The sequence below is a fragment of the Salmo salar genome, chromosome 03 (genome assembly GCF_965601325.2).
Source record: "Salmo salar chromosome 03, fSalSal1, whole genome shotgun sequence".
NCBI lineage: Eukaryota > Metazoa > Chordata > Actinopteri > Salmoniformes > Salmonidae > Salmo > Salmo salar.
The window spans coordinates 23,514,247-23,526,551 of NC_138293.1; the positions used below are offsets into that span (position 1 = coordinate 23,514,247).

General features: G+C 41.3%; 2 protein-coding genes across 5 annotated transcripts in view; both read left to right on the plus strand.

The window, feature by feature from the left end:
• LOC106599461 (solute carrier organic anion transporter family member 5A1) overlaps positions 1-5,505 on the plus strand; it is a 31,835-nt gene extending 26,330 nt beyond the window's left edge. For both annotated transcript variants that reach the window (XM_045714647.2, XM_045714648.2), the window contains exon 10: positions 904-5,505. In XM_045714647.2, the coding sequence (XP_045570603.2) occupies positions 904-1,376 (473 nt within the window). In that variant the 3' untranslated portion in view covers positions 1,377-5,505. The remainder of the gene's footprint in view (positions 1-903) is intronic.
• A 1,297-nt stretch (positions 5,506-6,802) lies between these two features.
• The window catches only part of LOC106599451 (brefeldin A-inhibited guanine nucleotide-exchange protein 1), a 29,250-nt gene continuing 23,747 nt past the window's right edge, over positions 6,803-12,305 (plus strand). For 2 of the 3 annotated variants that reach the window (XM_014190686.3, XM_014190688.3), the window contains exons 1-3: positions 6,804-7,119; positions 11,020-11,050; positions 12,105-12,261. In XM_014190686.3, coding sequence (XP_014046161.2) covers positions 6,999-7,119; positions 11,020-11,050; positions 12,105-12,261 — 309 coding nt within the window. In that variant the 5' untranslated portion in view covers positions 6,804-6,998. Of the gene's footprint in view, positions 7,120-11,019; positions 11,051-12,104; positions 12,262-12,305 lie in introns of all 3 variants that reach the window. The other variant, XM_014190689.3, reaches the window with a different exon arrangement.

Genomic DNA, 12,305 nt, shown 5'->3' on the forward strand with positions numbered 1-12,305 from the left:
ATGTGCACAGAAGTAGCTAGCCAGTTATGTTAATGTTAGTTATGCTAACCAAACAATAATGTTTACAATGCCATGGCTTAATGCCTCTAGATTCAGCACAATGATTTTAATCAGAAAATAACTTCCATTCCATTTAGCTACTGTTTTTGTTGTAGATCTCAGTTCAAAAGATGAAAGCAAATGATCCCAATTCTAGTGTAGTAGCAGCTTGTGACGAGTTCATGTTGGACATGGATAAGAAGTAGCCAAGGCTAGATATAATATTTATTTATTTTTTACCTTTTATTTAACTAGAAAAGTCAGTTAAGAACAAATTATTATTTACAATCATGGCCTACCCTGGCCAAACCCGGACGACACTGGGCCAATTGTGCGCCACCATATGGGCCTTCCGATCATGGCTGGTTGTGATACAGCCCAGGATCGAACCAGGGTCTGTAGTGACACCTCTAGCACTGTGATGCAGTGCCTTAGACCGCTGCGCCACTCTGGAGCCCGAGCTGTATGATATTTTATATCAGAACAGGCTGAGTTTTTATCTTGTGTTTCCTAACCCTATAATCAAAATATATTACACCTACACCCAATGGAATGAGTTTTATATTGAACCTCTTTTTAAATGGGGTCAAATTTGAACAATTTCTAAAATAAATTAATACATTAACCTCTGCAATCAACCATCTACATTGTTTTAAATGTTTAGTCTCTTAACAGCCCTAATTGTTGATATTAAATATCTCAAGATCAAGTTGAAAACTTATTGTAATTAGACTGAAGATATTAGGTTTTAGAAATGGGAATGTGTTTGGCTTCCTGCTCTGAAAGATGTTCTTCCTTCCCCGCAGCCTACATCCCTATACCAATCTTACTTCTGCTGTGTTGTAACTGTTCCTCTCTCCCCAGCCTATATCCCTACTCCCATCTACTTTGGGGCAGTGATCGACACAACCTGTATGCTGTGGCAGCAGGACTGTGGCATTCACGGCTCCTGCTGGGAGTACGATGTCACTTCCTTCCGCTTCGTCTACTTCGGCCTGGCTGCCAGCCTTAAGTTCATTGGCTTCATCTTCATCTTCCTCACCTGGTACTCCATCAAGTACAAGGAAGATCGTCTGGAGCGCTGGCTGAAACACCTCTCGCCCATGGACACGGTTAGCGACCTCATCTGCCACGCCGGGGGTCACAAGGGGCACGCCCGTACCCGCTCCTGTCCCGTAAATATACCACGCAACGAACCTCCCATCATCCCCATCCTCAACAGGGGCCTCAGCAGCCAGAGCTGCCCGGGAAACAGCCTGAAGAGCCTGAAATCAATAACCCCGCCGGCCCCTCGCCCTCCCACTCGCTCTCTGGAACAGGTGTCTGCCCGTATCTGAGGGTTGGGTGTTGTTTCCAGCCCTCCCTGCTAGCATCAGTCTGTAATGTGTACCTTTCTCATTCTGGTTCTCACTTGTATAGTATTATAGTGTGTACACACACACACAGGCACTGGACGTCACTTAAACAGTCAGCGGTTGGTCAACACGTATACAGGAAGACATTGGGATGGATACCTCGACTTAGCTAATCTTCTCTTCCCTCGACCTAGTATGTTGGTGTGCTTTTTTTTGTTTTCATCATGGAAGTGAATGTGTATTATCCCTGCGTATCATTTCTTTAGAAAATTGCAAGTATGATCGTGATGATGGTATTATAGGATGGTGCTATGTGAAAATGACATGAATAATATCCTTCATTGCTCAGTTTTATTGTTAATTCTAAGACCTCAGCAGGATGAGGTGATTGAGCTAAGAAGCTTGGCCGGCTAGCACAACTAAATCCTGTACTATGCAAGGTCTTTTTGCCCTATTATACAATGGCAAGCAGTATTAAAGGCACACAGTGAGTGTTGCCTTCCCATACAATGTGCAAAGGTCATTCAGCATTGCCCCAGACCTGCGTGTAATGATGACTGGTTGACTTGGAAAGGATATTTTTGGAACATTTGGAATTGGAACCTCTTCTCCTGTATTCTGTGGTAACCTCATAGGCAGGCCCACAAATAATTCCCTCGCCGTAGTTGTAGTTCAGACAGTTGGCTTGCATCCCAAATGGTTCCCTAATACCTATATAGTGCAATACATTTGACAAGTGCTCATGTCTCTGGTCAAAAGTAGTGCACTACATGGGGAATAGGGTGCCATTTGGGACACCAGCTTAGTACACTCATGATGACCCCCCTAGTGTTGCTTCATGTGCTACGGGCTTTACAGAACGAAGGTGTATTTTGCTTACTGGTCTCTAATAACTTGTTTTAGACAAAGCTCCTTATTTAAAGCTGCAATATGTAACTTTTTGGGGCATCTGATTGGTCATTCTGATTGAATGCAAGTCTAAGAAGCAGTAGATCTGTTCTATGTGCGCTATTTCTATGCTTCTCGTTTTTAATTATTTTTACTTTTGGTTTTGTACACCAACTGAAAATGCAATACTTTTGGTTATGGAAAATATATTTCACAGCAGTTTTAGATGGTACAATGATTCTCTACACTACACTTTCTTGTTTTGTCACAAATTGACATTGGGTGAACTATTAGAATTTTGGCAACCAGAAAATGGTGGAGCAATTTCTGCATAATTCATCCTTAAATGTTTGTCCCCAAGGGCCCGTATGGCTCAGGTCAAAAGTAGTGCACTATATAGGGAATAGGGTGCCATTTGGCACGCATTCAATCTTTTAACCAACCAGACCCCCTGCTGGCTCTGTGGTGGAGCAGTCCAGACCATTGCTGCTGGTGCCAAGAGACTGTTGTGCTTCCCATGATCAGCTAAACCACACACACCACTCTTTCACATAAGTTAGTGTCAGTATTTTAGTTGCCTGTGTCAGACTTCACCTCATTTTCGAGCAAAGCCTAGGCGTCTGAGGCTCAGTTTAGTTCAGTCTGTCTGTACCACACCAAGCATGAGTAAAAGGTATGGATGTGTAAATTAATGCATATACCAGCAGGGCAACTTCTACCATGTACTGTGTAACCGAGCCACATTATCATTTTTAAACAATACTCTTAAGGGAATTCGTATAAAGTCCAACTACTCAGTATGTCTACCATACAGCATGTGCTACTGAACCACTGTCAGTGATATCAATCATGGCTTCTGAGGTTGTTTGTTTTGCCTTTTGGTGTAACCCTTTTTTACTAACTCAAACGAAGTCAGACTAATTGTTTAAACAGTGCTAAGTCGCGCTTAGGGCTGTGACTTCCTAAACTCCCACAGCTCAGTAATCAATAAGATTACATGGATGGGGGGGGGCCTGATCCTAGATCACCACTCCTACTTTAAGACTTGATACAGAAGGCCCATGAGCTGGAGGGCAACAAGATTGTTGACACATTCAAGTAGCTTGTGGGTGTAACATGCAATATTCAAGTACATATTTCTGTTAGTTTTGCAGGGTGTTTGAGGACACCTGCTGGTCAGATGTGGTAAGCAATATTGTTGAAAGAAATTAAATTTGAGTGTTTTCCAAAGTGAAATAACTAGGCAATTATTTGGTGGAATAATCTTTAATTTTCAGTTCAATCTAACACTTTAATGTTGGAAGTTTAAATGATGCTTTTCTATGTACCTATGTTAAATTTGGGCAGTTGGGACAGCACTTACATGATACAATGTGGCAGTTGGGTTAGAGTTAATAGCATTAAAAGCTATGGTTTGCGTTGCCTTTGGGATATTATACTGAACTAAAATATAAATGCAACAAATGAAAATCAGATTTAGTCACATACTTACTTACGAGCCCTTAACCAACAATGCAGTTCAAGAAATAAACTCAAGTAAAAAATAAAATAACATGCAACAATTTCAATGATTTTACTGAGTTAAAGTTCATATTAGGAAATCAGTCAACTTAATTAATTATGCCCTAATCTATGGATTTAACATGACTGGACAGGGGCACAGCCATGGGTGGGCCTGGGAGGGAATAGGCCCACCCACTGGGGAGCCAGGCCAATCAGAATGAGTTTTCCCCCATGAAAGGGCTTTATTACAGACACAAATACTCCTCGGTTTCATCAGCTCCCCGGATGGCTGGTCTCAGACTATTCCGCAGGTGAAGAAGCCGGATGTGGAGGTCTTGGGCTGGCGTGGTTACATGTGGTTGTGAGGCAGGGCGGAAGTACTGCCAAATTCTCTAAAATGACATTGGAGGCATCTTATGGTAGAGAAATTAATATTCAATTCTCTGGCAACAGCTCTGGTGGACATTCCTGCAGTCAGCATGTCAATTGCACGCTCCTTTAACTTGTGAGGCCGGTTGGTCTTTTATTGTTCCCAGCACAAGGTGCACCTGTGTAATGATCATGCTGTTTAATCAGCTTTTTGATATGCCACATCTGTAAGGTGGATGGATTATTTTGGCAAAGGAGAAATGCTCACTAACAGGGATGTAAACAAATTTGTGCACAACATTTGAGAGAGAAGCTTTTTGTGCATATGGAACATTTCTGTGATCTTATTTCAGCCCATGAAACATGGGACCAACACTTTACATGTTGCATTTTGTATTTTTGTTCAGTATAAAAGATGTTGCCGATTTTAATATGGAAAGTTACCATAGCTCTTTAAAACAAACTGAATGATTAAGTGATTTTTAAATGATTAAACTGACATTGCAATGTTATTCTAGATGACCATGTATCTGCCAATAGTAGTGACAGACATAGACTAATTGTAATAATTGTCAGTACTCAGTGGAAAAATACACTATTAAAGGATAGAAATCGCAATTCTTAGTCAAACATGTATTCTTTCACATGAAATGCAGTGTATGTAGTGCGCATTTAGGGGCAAATGTATTACATTTCTAGCTACATTTTGAATCAAGGATGCTAACGTCAGTGTTATTGAATCCAATGTTAGTGAAAGGCTACATTATGTTATGTTTCTCAGTGCCTACTTTTCCTACTCATTGATTACAGTTGAGATGGATTAATACGTCAGTGTTTTTAACCTTTTATGACATTTTTATTTGGAGATTCTGAAATGCTCTTGACTTCAAGTAATGACACTAAATGATATGACTGACTGACTGAAGAATTTAACTCTAGGACTTTTTGTTTACTTGCTGCCATCAATAGACCTTTTCACCCTGTACCTACAGTACCAGGATGTTTGCTGCAGAATTCCGGTAATCTTGTGATACTCACCCTCAAACCTACTGTTCCTCTGGAGCGAAGAGCTCTAGCTTACCTCCTTGTGTAGTGCTGTCATTTTATGTGGCATAAAACGAGGACTTGACCTGGATGCTACGATAAAGACTTTCAGGTAGATTGTAGTTGTATCTTCTTTGTCAGTATTGTATTTATTTCAATTCAAATTAGTGTTTAATGACAAGTTGATGCCTCAGTTATATGGTCAACATCATCATAGGAAGAAAAATGTCAATTGTTTGCGGACACACTGTTTACAAATGCCTTGGATACTTGACCTCTGTCAATAAAAATGTGAAAAATAAACAAATCCCGTGTATTGAAATGTGATTTTTGACTGATGCAACAAAAAGCCTGGGAGGTAGTTAAAGAAGAGCTTGTTGGAGCAGGTAATAAACATAACATTTTGTCATGATTGAAGCTGGTCATGGACTGAGTCCCAAATGGTAACCTAATCCCTACACAATGCACTACTTTTTGACCTGTGGGCCCTCAAAAGTAGTGCACTATATAGGTAGGATATACGGTACCATTTGGGATCCACACACATCTCAGTTCATTTTGACAACTTTTCGAACAAATTATACAGAAATTTAGTGTCCAGAATCTTAGTTTACTTTTATGCTATTCAAAATTGAAGTCAGAACAGAAATTATTCTATCAATCAAATGATGCAGCCTATTTTAGTAACCACAACTTATTTTCTCTAAACTTTTACAAACAACTGAAATGTTGACCAAAAAATCAGAACATAAAGATATTCTACCAATCAAACTATATGTTGCCTGAAGAGTTAAGCAAAGTTGGTAGAATCCTAGTCAAACTGATCCACAGCTCTAATTGCTGCCAAAAGGGGAACGCATTTTGTAATTTGGGCAGTGCTTGACTTGGACAGGAGCTCACCGGCACCTCAAATTTTCCACTGCTTGAGTTCCTGTTCCCTTTATAGAATATTAGATCAAAAGTATTGTGGAGCTCCTGCACCTAATATAAACAATACTGGCACCCGAAACTAGTACAGGAACCTATTTCAGTCCAAGTCAAGCACTGCATTTGGGTGAACTATTCCTTTAAGCTCCTAGTTAGGAGTTATATTTTATTTGATAGATGGTTTAAACTGTATAGTTTAAGGCAGTTTTCTTTGGACAGTGTAAATGTGTAATATATGTTTTTCTGGATATAATACAGCGAAACTTAATGTTGGAACATTGATCAAACTGGACATTGGTGATCCACAGTGGTGCAAAAGTTTTTGATGTCCCTAGCTCTTGAGAACCCAAGGGGTACCAAGGGGCGTACAGCCAGTCCCCCTCTTGGGTTCTCAACTGAAGGTATGGACCACTGCTGGCTCCATTTGAATTACAATCCAGAAGCTCTGTTTTAATGTTTATAAATGTCTCGCTCATATGAAAGTTAAATTCCAAATGTTTCCAAAACCGTATAGCCAGCGTCGGGGGATTGGCCTCAGTCAGCAGCATATAGACAAAGATTTGTTATAACTAACCCTCTGTGATATAGCTATGTGGAATGACCCAACGTAAAGCAATGGCGTTGGAGTAACTCTCTCCCCCAACCCGCAGAAACAAGATTTCATTGCTGACGTAAGTGACGGAATGACGTTACTTCCTTTCAACATGGCGCTGACAGGTTGCTAATAGAAATCGGTGGGATTTCCTTTCTGGAATAAAGGATATTTTTATGTTTCTTCTTAGTGCTCCAATGTTACCCTCTCTAACAAAATAAGACTACAACAACACTATTCTGTCCACGGGGCAGCAACTTTGAATACAGTTCCATCACATCATGTATGAGAGTAAAACGAGAAACATGTTTTTAAACCGAGCACTGGAGAAGATTTTAGCCGATAAGGAGGTGAAAAAAGCTCACCATTCCCAGTTGCGCAAAGCCTGTGAGGTGGCACTCGGTGAGTTATATTGTGGCAGTGTGTAAGTTTGGGGTGTCATCATCATTTGTCATAGGCTACACACATCGTGCTACTGCACCAATGACTATCGGTTCGATACCTGAAGTGCTTGGATACATTGTTGCAATTCGTTCATTGTAGTAATGTTAATAATATGGGCTGCGTTCAAAACAAGTATTGCTTTTAAATCGCTGCAGAATCGAGATTCGATTTAAATCCTGGGCCGAAAACAAGCTTATACAAAATCAAGCGTGATCAATACCAGTTATCTAGTTTGTTAGGATATGTATGCTTGTTGTCGTCTGGGGTGTAGCCTGGGAGAGGGCGCAGGTGTGAGAGGGGTGGTCCACTCCATTGTGACCACACCAGTATCCCGTAATGACCCTGTGCCTTCCAAAGACGGCGTGTTTAGTTACGAATCCATACTAAATAATTCGTTTTAAATTTTGATCAGCGCAAGGCTATTTGTATGCTGCCATCATTGCTTTAATAATGTTGAGTGTTTACATTGGCAGATTTATCGTTTATAAATAGGCAGATTCACACAGATGCAAAGATTGTATACATTTTGATGTAATTCTTTAGGGAGAGGAAACATGGTAAAAATATATTATATTACATTATTTTAATTCAGGATTAACATTAGCAATTGATGCAATTATTCACTGGGAGCTTTGTCCCACCCTGTGGAGACAGACAACAACATCACAGTGAATGATGTGGCTCAAGAAGGGTACTGTGGGCGGGACTGTGGCAATGGGACAAGAGTTTCCTAAACAAAACTAGATAAGGTATGTATCCCAAATGGCTCCATATTCCCTATAAAGTACACTACTTGTACCCAGAGCCCTATGGGCCCTGGTCAAAAGCATTGCACTATACGTGTGTGCGTTTGTGGGTGCACCACTAATCCACTAATTGTGTCAACGGTTTTGGTCTCTAGTCGTAATAGTCTAAATAGGCTAGGATCCCAAAAATGTCCCAAGTAGTGAACTGTCCACAGACGGCTCTGATCCATAATTCCTTAAAGTCAGTCTGTGGTAGTGCTGAAAAACATCCAGTGCCATCAGGTTTATGCTTGCCAGCCGTTGACAACAATAACGAAAATGCAATTGCATATACACTGAACAAAAATATAAATGCACCATGCAACAATTTCAAAGACTTTACTGAGTTAGAGTTCATACAAGGAAATCAGTTAACTCGTATAATTTAATTAGGCCCTAATCTATGGACTTCACATGACTGGGAATACAGATATGCGTCCGTTTGTCACAGATACCTTAAAAAAAGGTAGGGGCGTGGATCTGAACCAGTCGATATCTGGTGTGACCATCATTTGCTTCCTTAGCATAGAGTTGATCAGGCTGTTGATTGTGGCCTGTCGAATGTTGTCCCACTCCTTTTCAATGGCAGTGCAAAGTTTCAGGATATTGGCGGGAACTGGAACACGCAGTCGTACAGGTCAATCCAGTGCATCCGAAACATACTCAGTGGGTGACATGTCTGGTGATTATGCAGGCCATGGAAGAACTGGGCCATTTTCAGCTTACAGGAATTGTATACAGATCCTTGCGACATGGGGTCGTGCATTATCATGCTAAAACATGAGGTGAATGGCACGACAATGGGCCTCAGGATCTGCAAACCTCTCGCCCACAAGACGCCATACAGACTGTCTATCATCTGCCCGGTACATTTGAACCAGGGATTCATCTGTGAAGAGCAAACTTCTCCAGTGTGTCAGTGGCCATCAAAGGTGAGCATTTGCCCATTAAAGTCGGTTACCGCTTTAATGGGCAAATTAAGACCCTGTTGAGGACAACGATCATGCAGATGAGCTTCCCTGAGACGGTTTCAGACAGTTTGTGCAGAAATTATTCAGTTGTGCAAACCAACAGTTTCATCAGCTGTCCGGGTGGCTGGTCTCAGGTGAGAAGCCGGATGTGCAGTTCCTGGGCTGGCATGGTTACACGTGGACTGCGGTTGTGTGGCTGGTTGGACGTACTGCCAAATTCTCTAAAATGACTTTGGAGGCAGTTTATGGTAGAGAAATGAACATTCAATTCTCTGGCAACAGCTCTGGTGGACATTCCTGCAGTCAGCATGCCAATTGCATGCTCCCTCAACTTGAGACATCTATGGCATTGTGTTGTGTGACAAAACTGCACATTTAAGAGTGGCCTTTTATTGTCTCTGGCACAAGGTGCACCTGTGTAATGACCATGCTGTTTTATCAGTTTCTTCATATGCCACACCTGTCAGGTGGATGGATTATCTTAAATAAAGGTTCAATAAAATACATAAAAATCTTGTCAAAGGAGAAATGCTCACTAACAGGGATGTAAACAAATTTGTGCACAACGTTTTAGAGAAGTAAGCTTTTTGTAATTATGTAAAATGTCGGGGATATTTTATTTCAGCTCATGAAATATGGGACCAACACTTTATATGTTGCGTTTTATATTTTGTCTTAGAAACATAATTACTAGAGCGGCCATATCTATTCAATTCAATGGGTGGGACCGGTTCTAATAATTTAATGTCTATGCTTGCACCTGCTTCTAAGCTTGGTAAAGATCCGGAACACACTTATACAACACTAGATGTACCAGATAGTTTCTTGTGTTTTGTTTAAGGAAGAAATCTAAAGGGGAATGGAGAGAATGTGTAGGTTGTTTGTTAGACAGTATCTTATCTTAATCTTATAATATGGACTTCTTTACATAGGGTAAACTTTCAGCTGTGCTATGGAAGTAATTCCAGAACAGAAAAGCCAGTTTGTCAAGACCGAAGACTATTTGCTCACTATTGAATCAGTATGACACTTAGATAGACTTGCATATTTTATGCACACAACTTCACTGTCAGCTATGTAAGCAGCCAGCCAAACATGCGTCATTGCTTTTAAGTATACTGCCATCCAAGATGAAACCAGGTGGATGATGACCATGACCCCAGCCTCCCCTTCACTGGCTGCTGCTCCACCGATACCCGACTGTTTCATTAGCTGCATTAAACGTCTGGATGATCTGCTGCCTCTTAACTTGGAGTGATTAAAAAAAGACTTTCTCAGATCGTTTACTGATTTGCCTTTCGGGTTGACAAGTCATGGGGTGCATTTGTTTCTTCTGAGTTCCACCAAACACTAGGTTTGTTATTTAGTTCGTCTTCATTCTGTATTGATTGTGTCTGGTACACTGTTGAGTGGTCAGTGCCTCCCGTTCCATTGTATTGTAGATGATGATGATGATGGAGGGGAGGTTATCTCTGTATCTGGTCCAACAGTGTTGCTCTTATTATTTATCTGGCCCAGAGTGATCTCCATCCTACAGGTCTAGATACTATTCGCTAGACACCAAACACAAGAAAACCAGGCAGAACAGGGACGGACCTACCTGAATTTGTCCAATAAGAAACTCTTGTTTTCTTTTTTAGTTTTTGCAAAATGTTTTGCTACTGTGTGCACTAATGAATACAACCCTGGTTGGTGGAGGCCAGGGGGGATGATGTCACTGATAATGAGGCCATTGGTGATGATCTCATCATGACTCATGAAGTAATCATAAATGGACAGTAGCTCCTATGAAGATAAATTATATTACGGTATTGGATGTTTTCTGTCCTGTTCACAGAGCATCTCAACTGTAATTGTATTGCCAGCGGACATCAATATCTGTACGGAGTATTCAATTTGGCGGGATCTTCTATGAAGGTCAAGGGCAGGAATGTATAGTCGTGGAGGACATGGGCTAATTTGACAAAGTGCCCATGCCTTCATGTAATGAAACCCTCTACTGGTGCCATATAACATTGGCTGTTGATGTACAGCATTATACAGGTCATGCAGGGCCAATATCAAAGGTATTTGGTTAATTGTTTCTCTCTTTCTGTTTTCAGAGGAAATTAAAGAAGAAACAGAGAAGCTGAGGTAGGTTTACTTTGAGATGGGTGTGTGTGTGTGTGTGTGTGTGTGTGTGTGTGTGTGTGTGTGTGTGTGTGCGTGCAAGCGTGTATGTTTGAGATGTCGTCTGTAGTAAATAATGGGTTGTTTTGATGTGTCTCCTTCTCTTGGCTCCTGAGAACAACAATCTTCCTTTCTGAATATGTTGTTGGTTGGTAAGCCAGAGAGGCCTGAAGTTCAATGCAGCGCTGTGACCCGCACATCTCCTGTTGGCTTCTGTGTGGAGGTTTCATCCTTGTCATACCTGAGCTCACACATGTCCTAGTCACCACCCCCAGGCTGGAACACTGACCAGACACAATGTGATTCCCAAATCAAACCCTACCCCCTATACAGTACACAACTCCCTATACAGTACACAAAGGGTGCCATTTGGGACACTCCTACACACACTGTAGCACAGCAGTCTATAAAGCTTTCATCACTTCTCACTCAATGTTAAAAACAAGACACTTTTTTTTAAATGTATTGACAAAAACAAATATGCTTTGGGGAGATGAACGCCTCTCGAGTCTGAAATAATATGCAATTAAGGTTTTGGCTAATCTGCTTCGTAGCCAGCCTAATTAATGTTTGAGGAAATGAGAGGGAGGGTGGATGGAGCTGAAACGAGAAGTGTGATACAAATATTGACTCAGTAGACTGGCTCCCCCAGCTACTGTAACTGACATTGGCTACATCCTGATTCTCTACCTTTCTCCCAAAATGTGCTCTCTCGTACATCTCCCCTCATGGATTTAAAAGCATTGGGTTGATGTAAGCATTGGCAGTAGGGAGTGTTCAAGTGCACACTTCTGGAGAAGGGTAAAGAATTGGAATGCAGTTATTGTGTTTGTGTCATTGTCCACCAAGCAGACACTGGTACCCCTCCCCTGTCCTCCTCCCTACCCCTGTAATCAGTTTGCCATTGCTCACTGAGGCACAAACGTCCAATATTAGGTGGTTGAATTCCTCAGACATGTTGTTTGGCCTAATGTTTTAACCATTTAGTTGCCACTGTGTGTGTGTGTGTGTCCCTCAGTCCCCCTCCTGGAGTCAACAATGCTGATTCCAGTACCTTACCACCGGTCAAGTCCAAGGATACCATCATTGAAGCAGACAAGTACTTCCTGCCATTTGAGTTAGCCTGCCAGTCCAAATGTCCTCGCATTGTCATCACGTCTTTAGATTGTTTACAGGTCAGTGGTAGGTTACACTACACGCATGGACGCTCACACACATA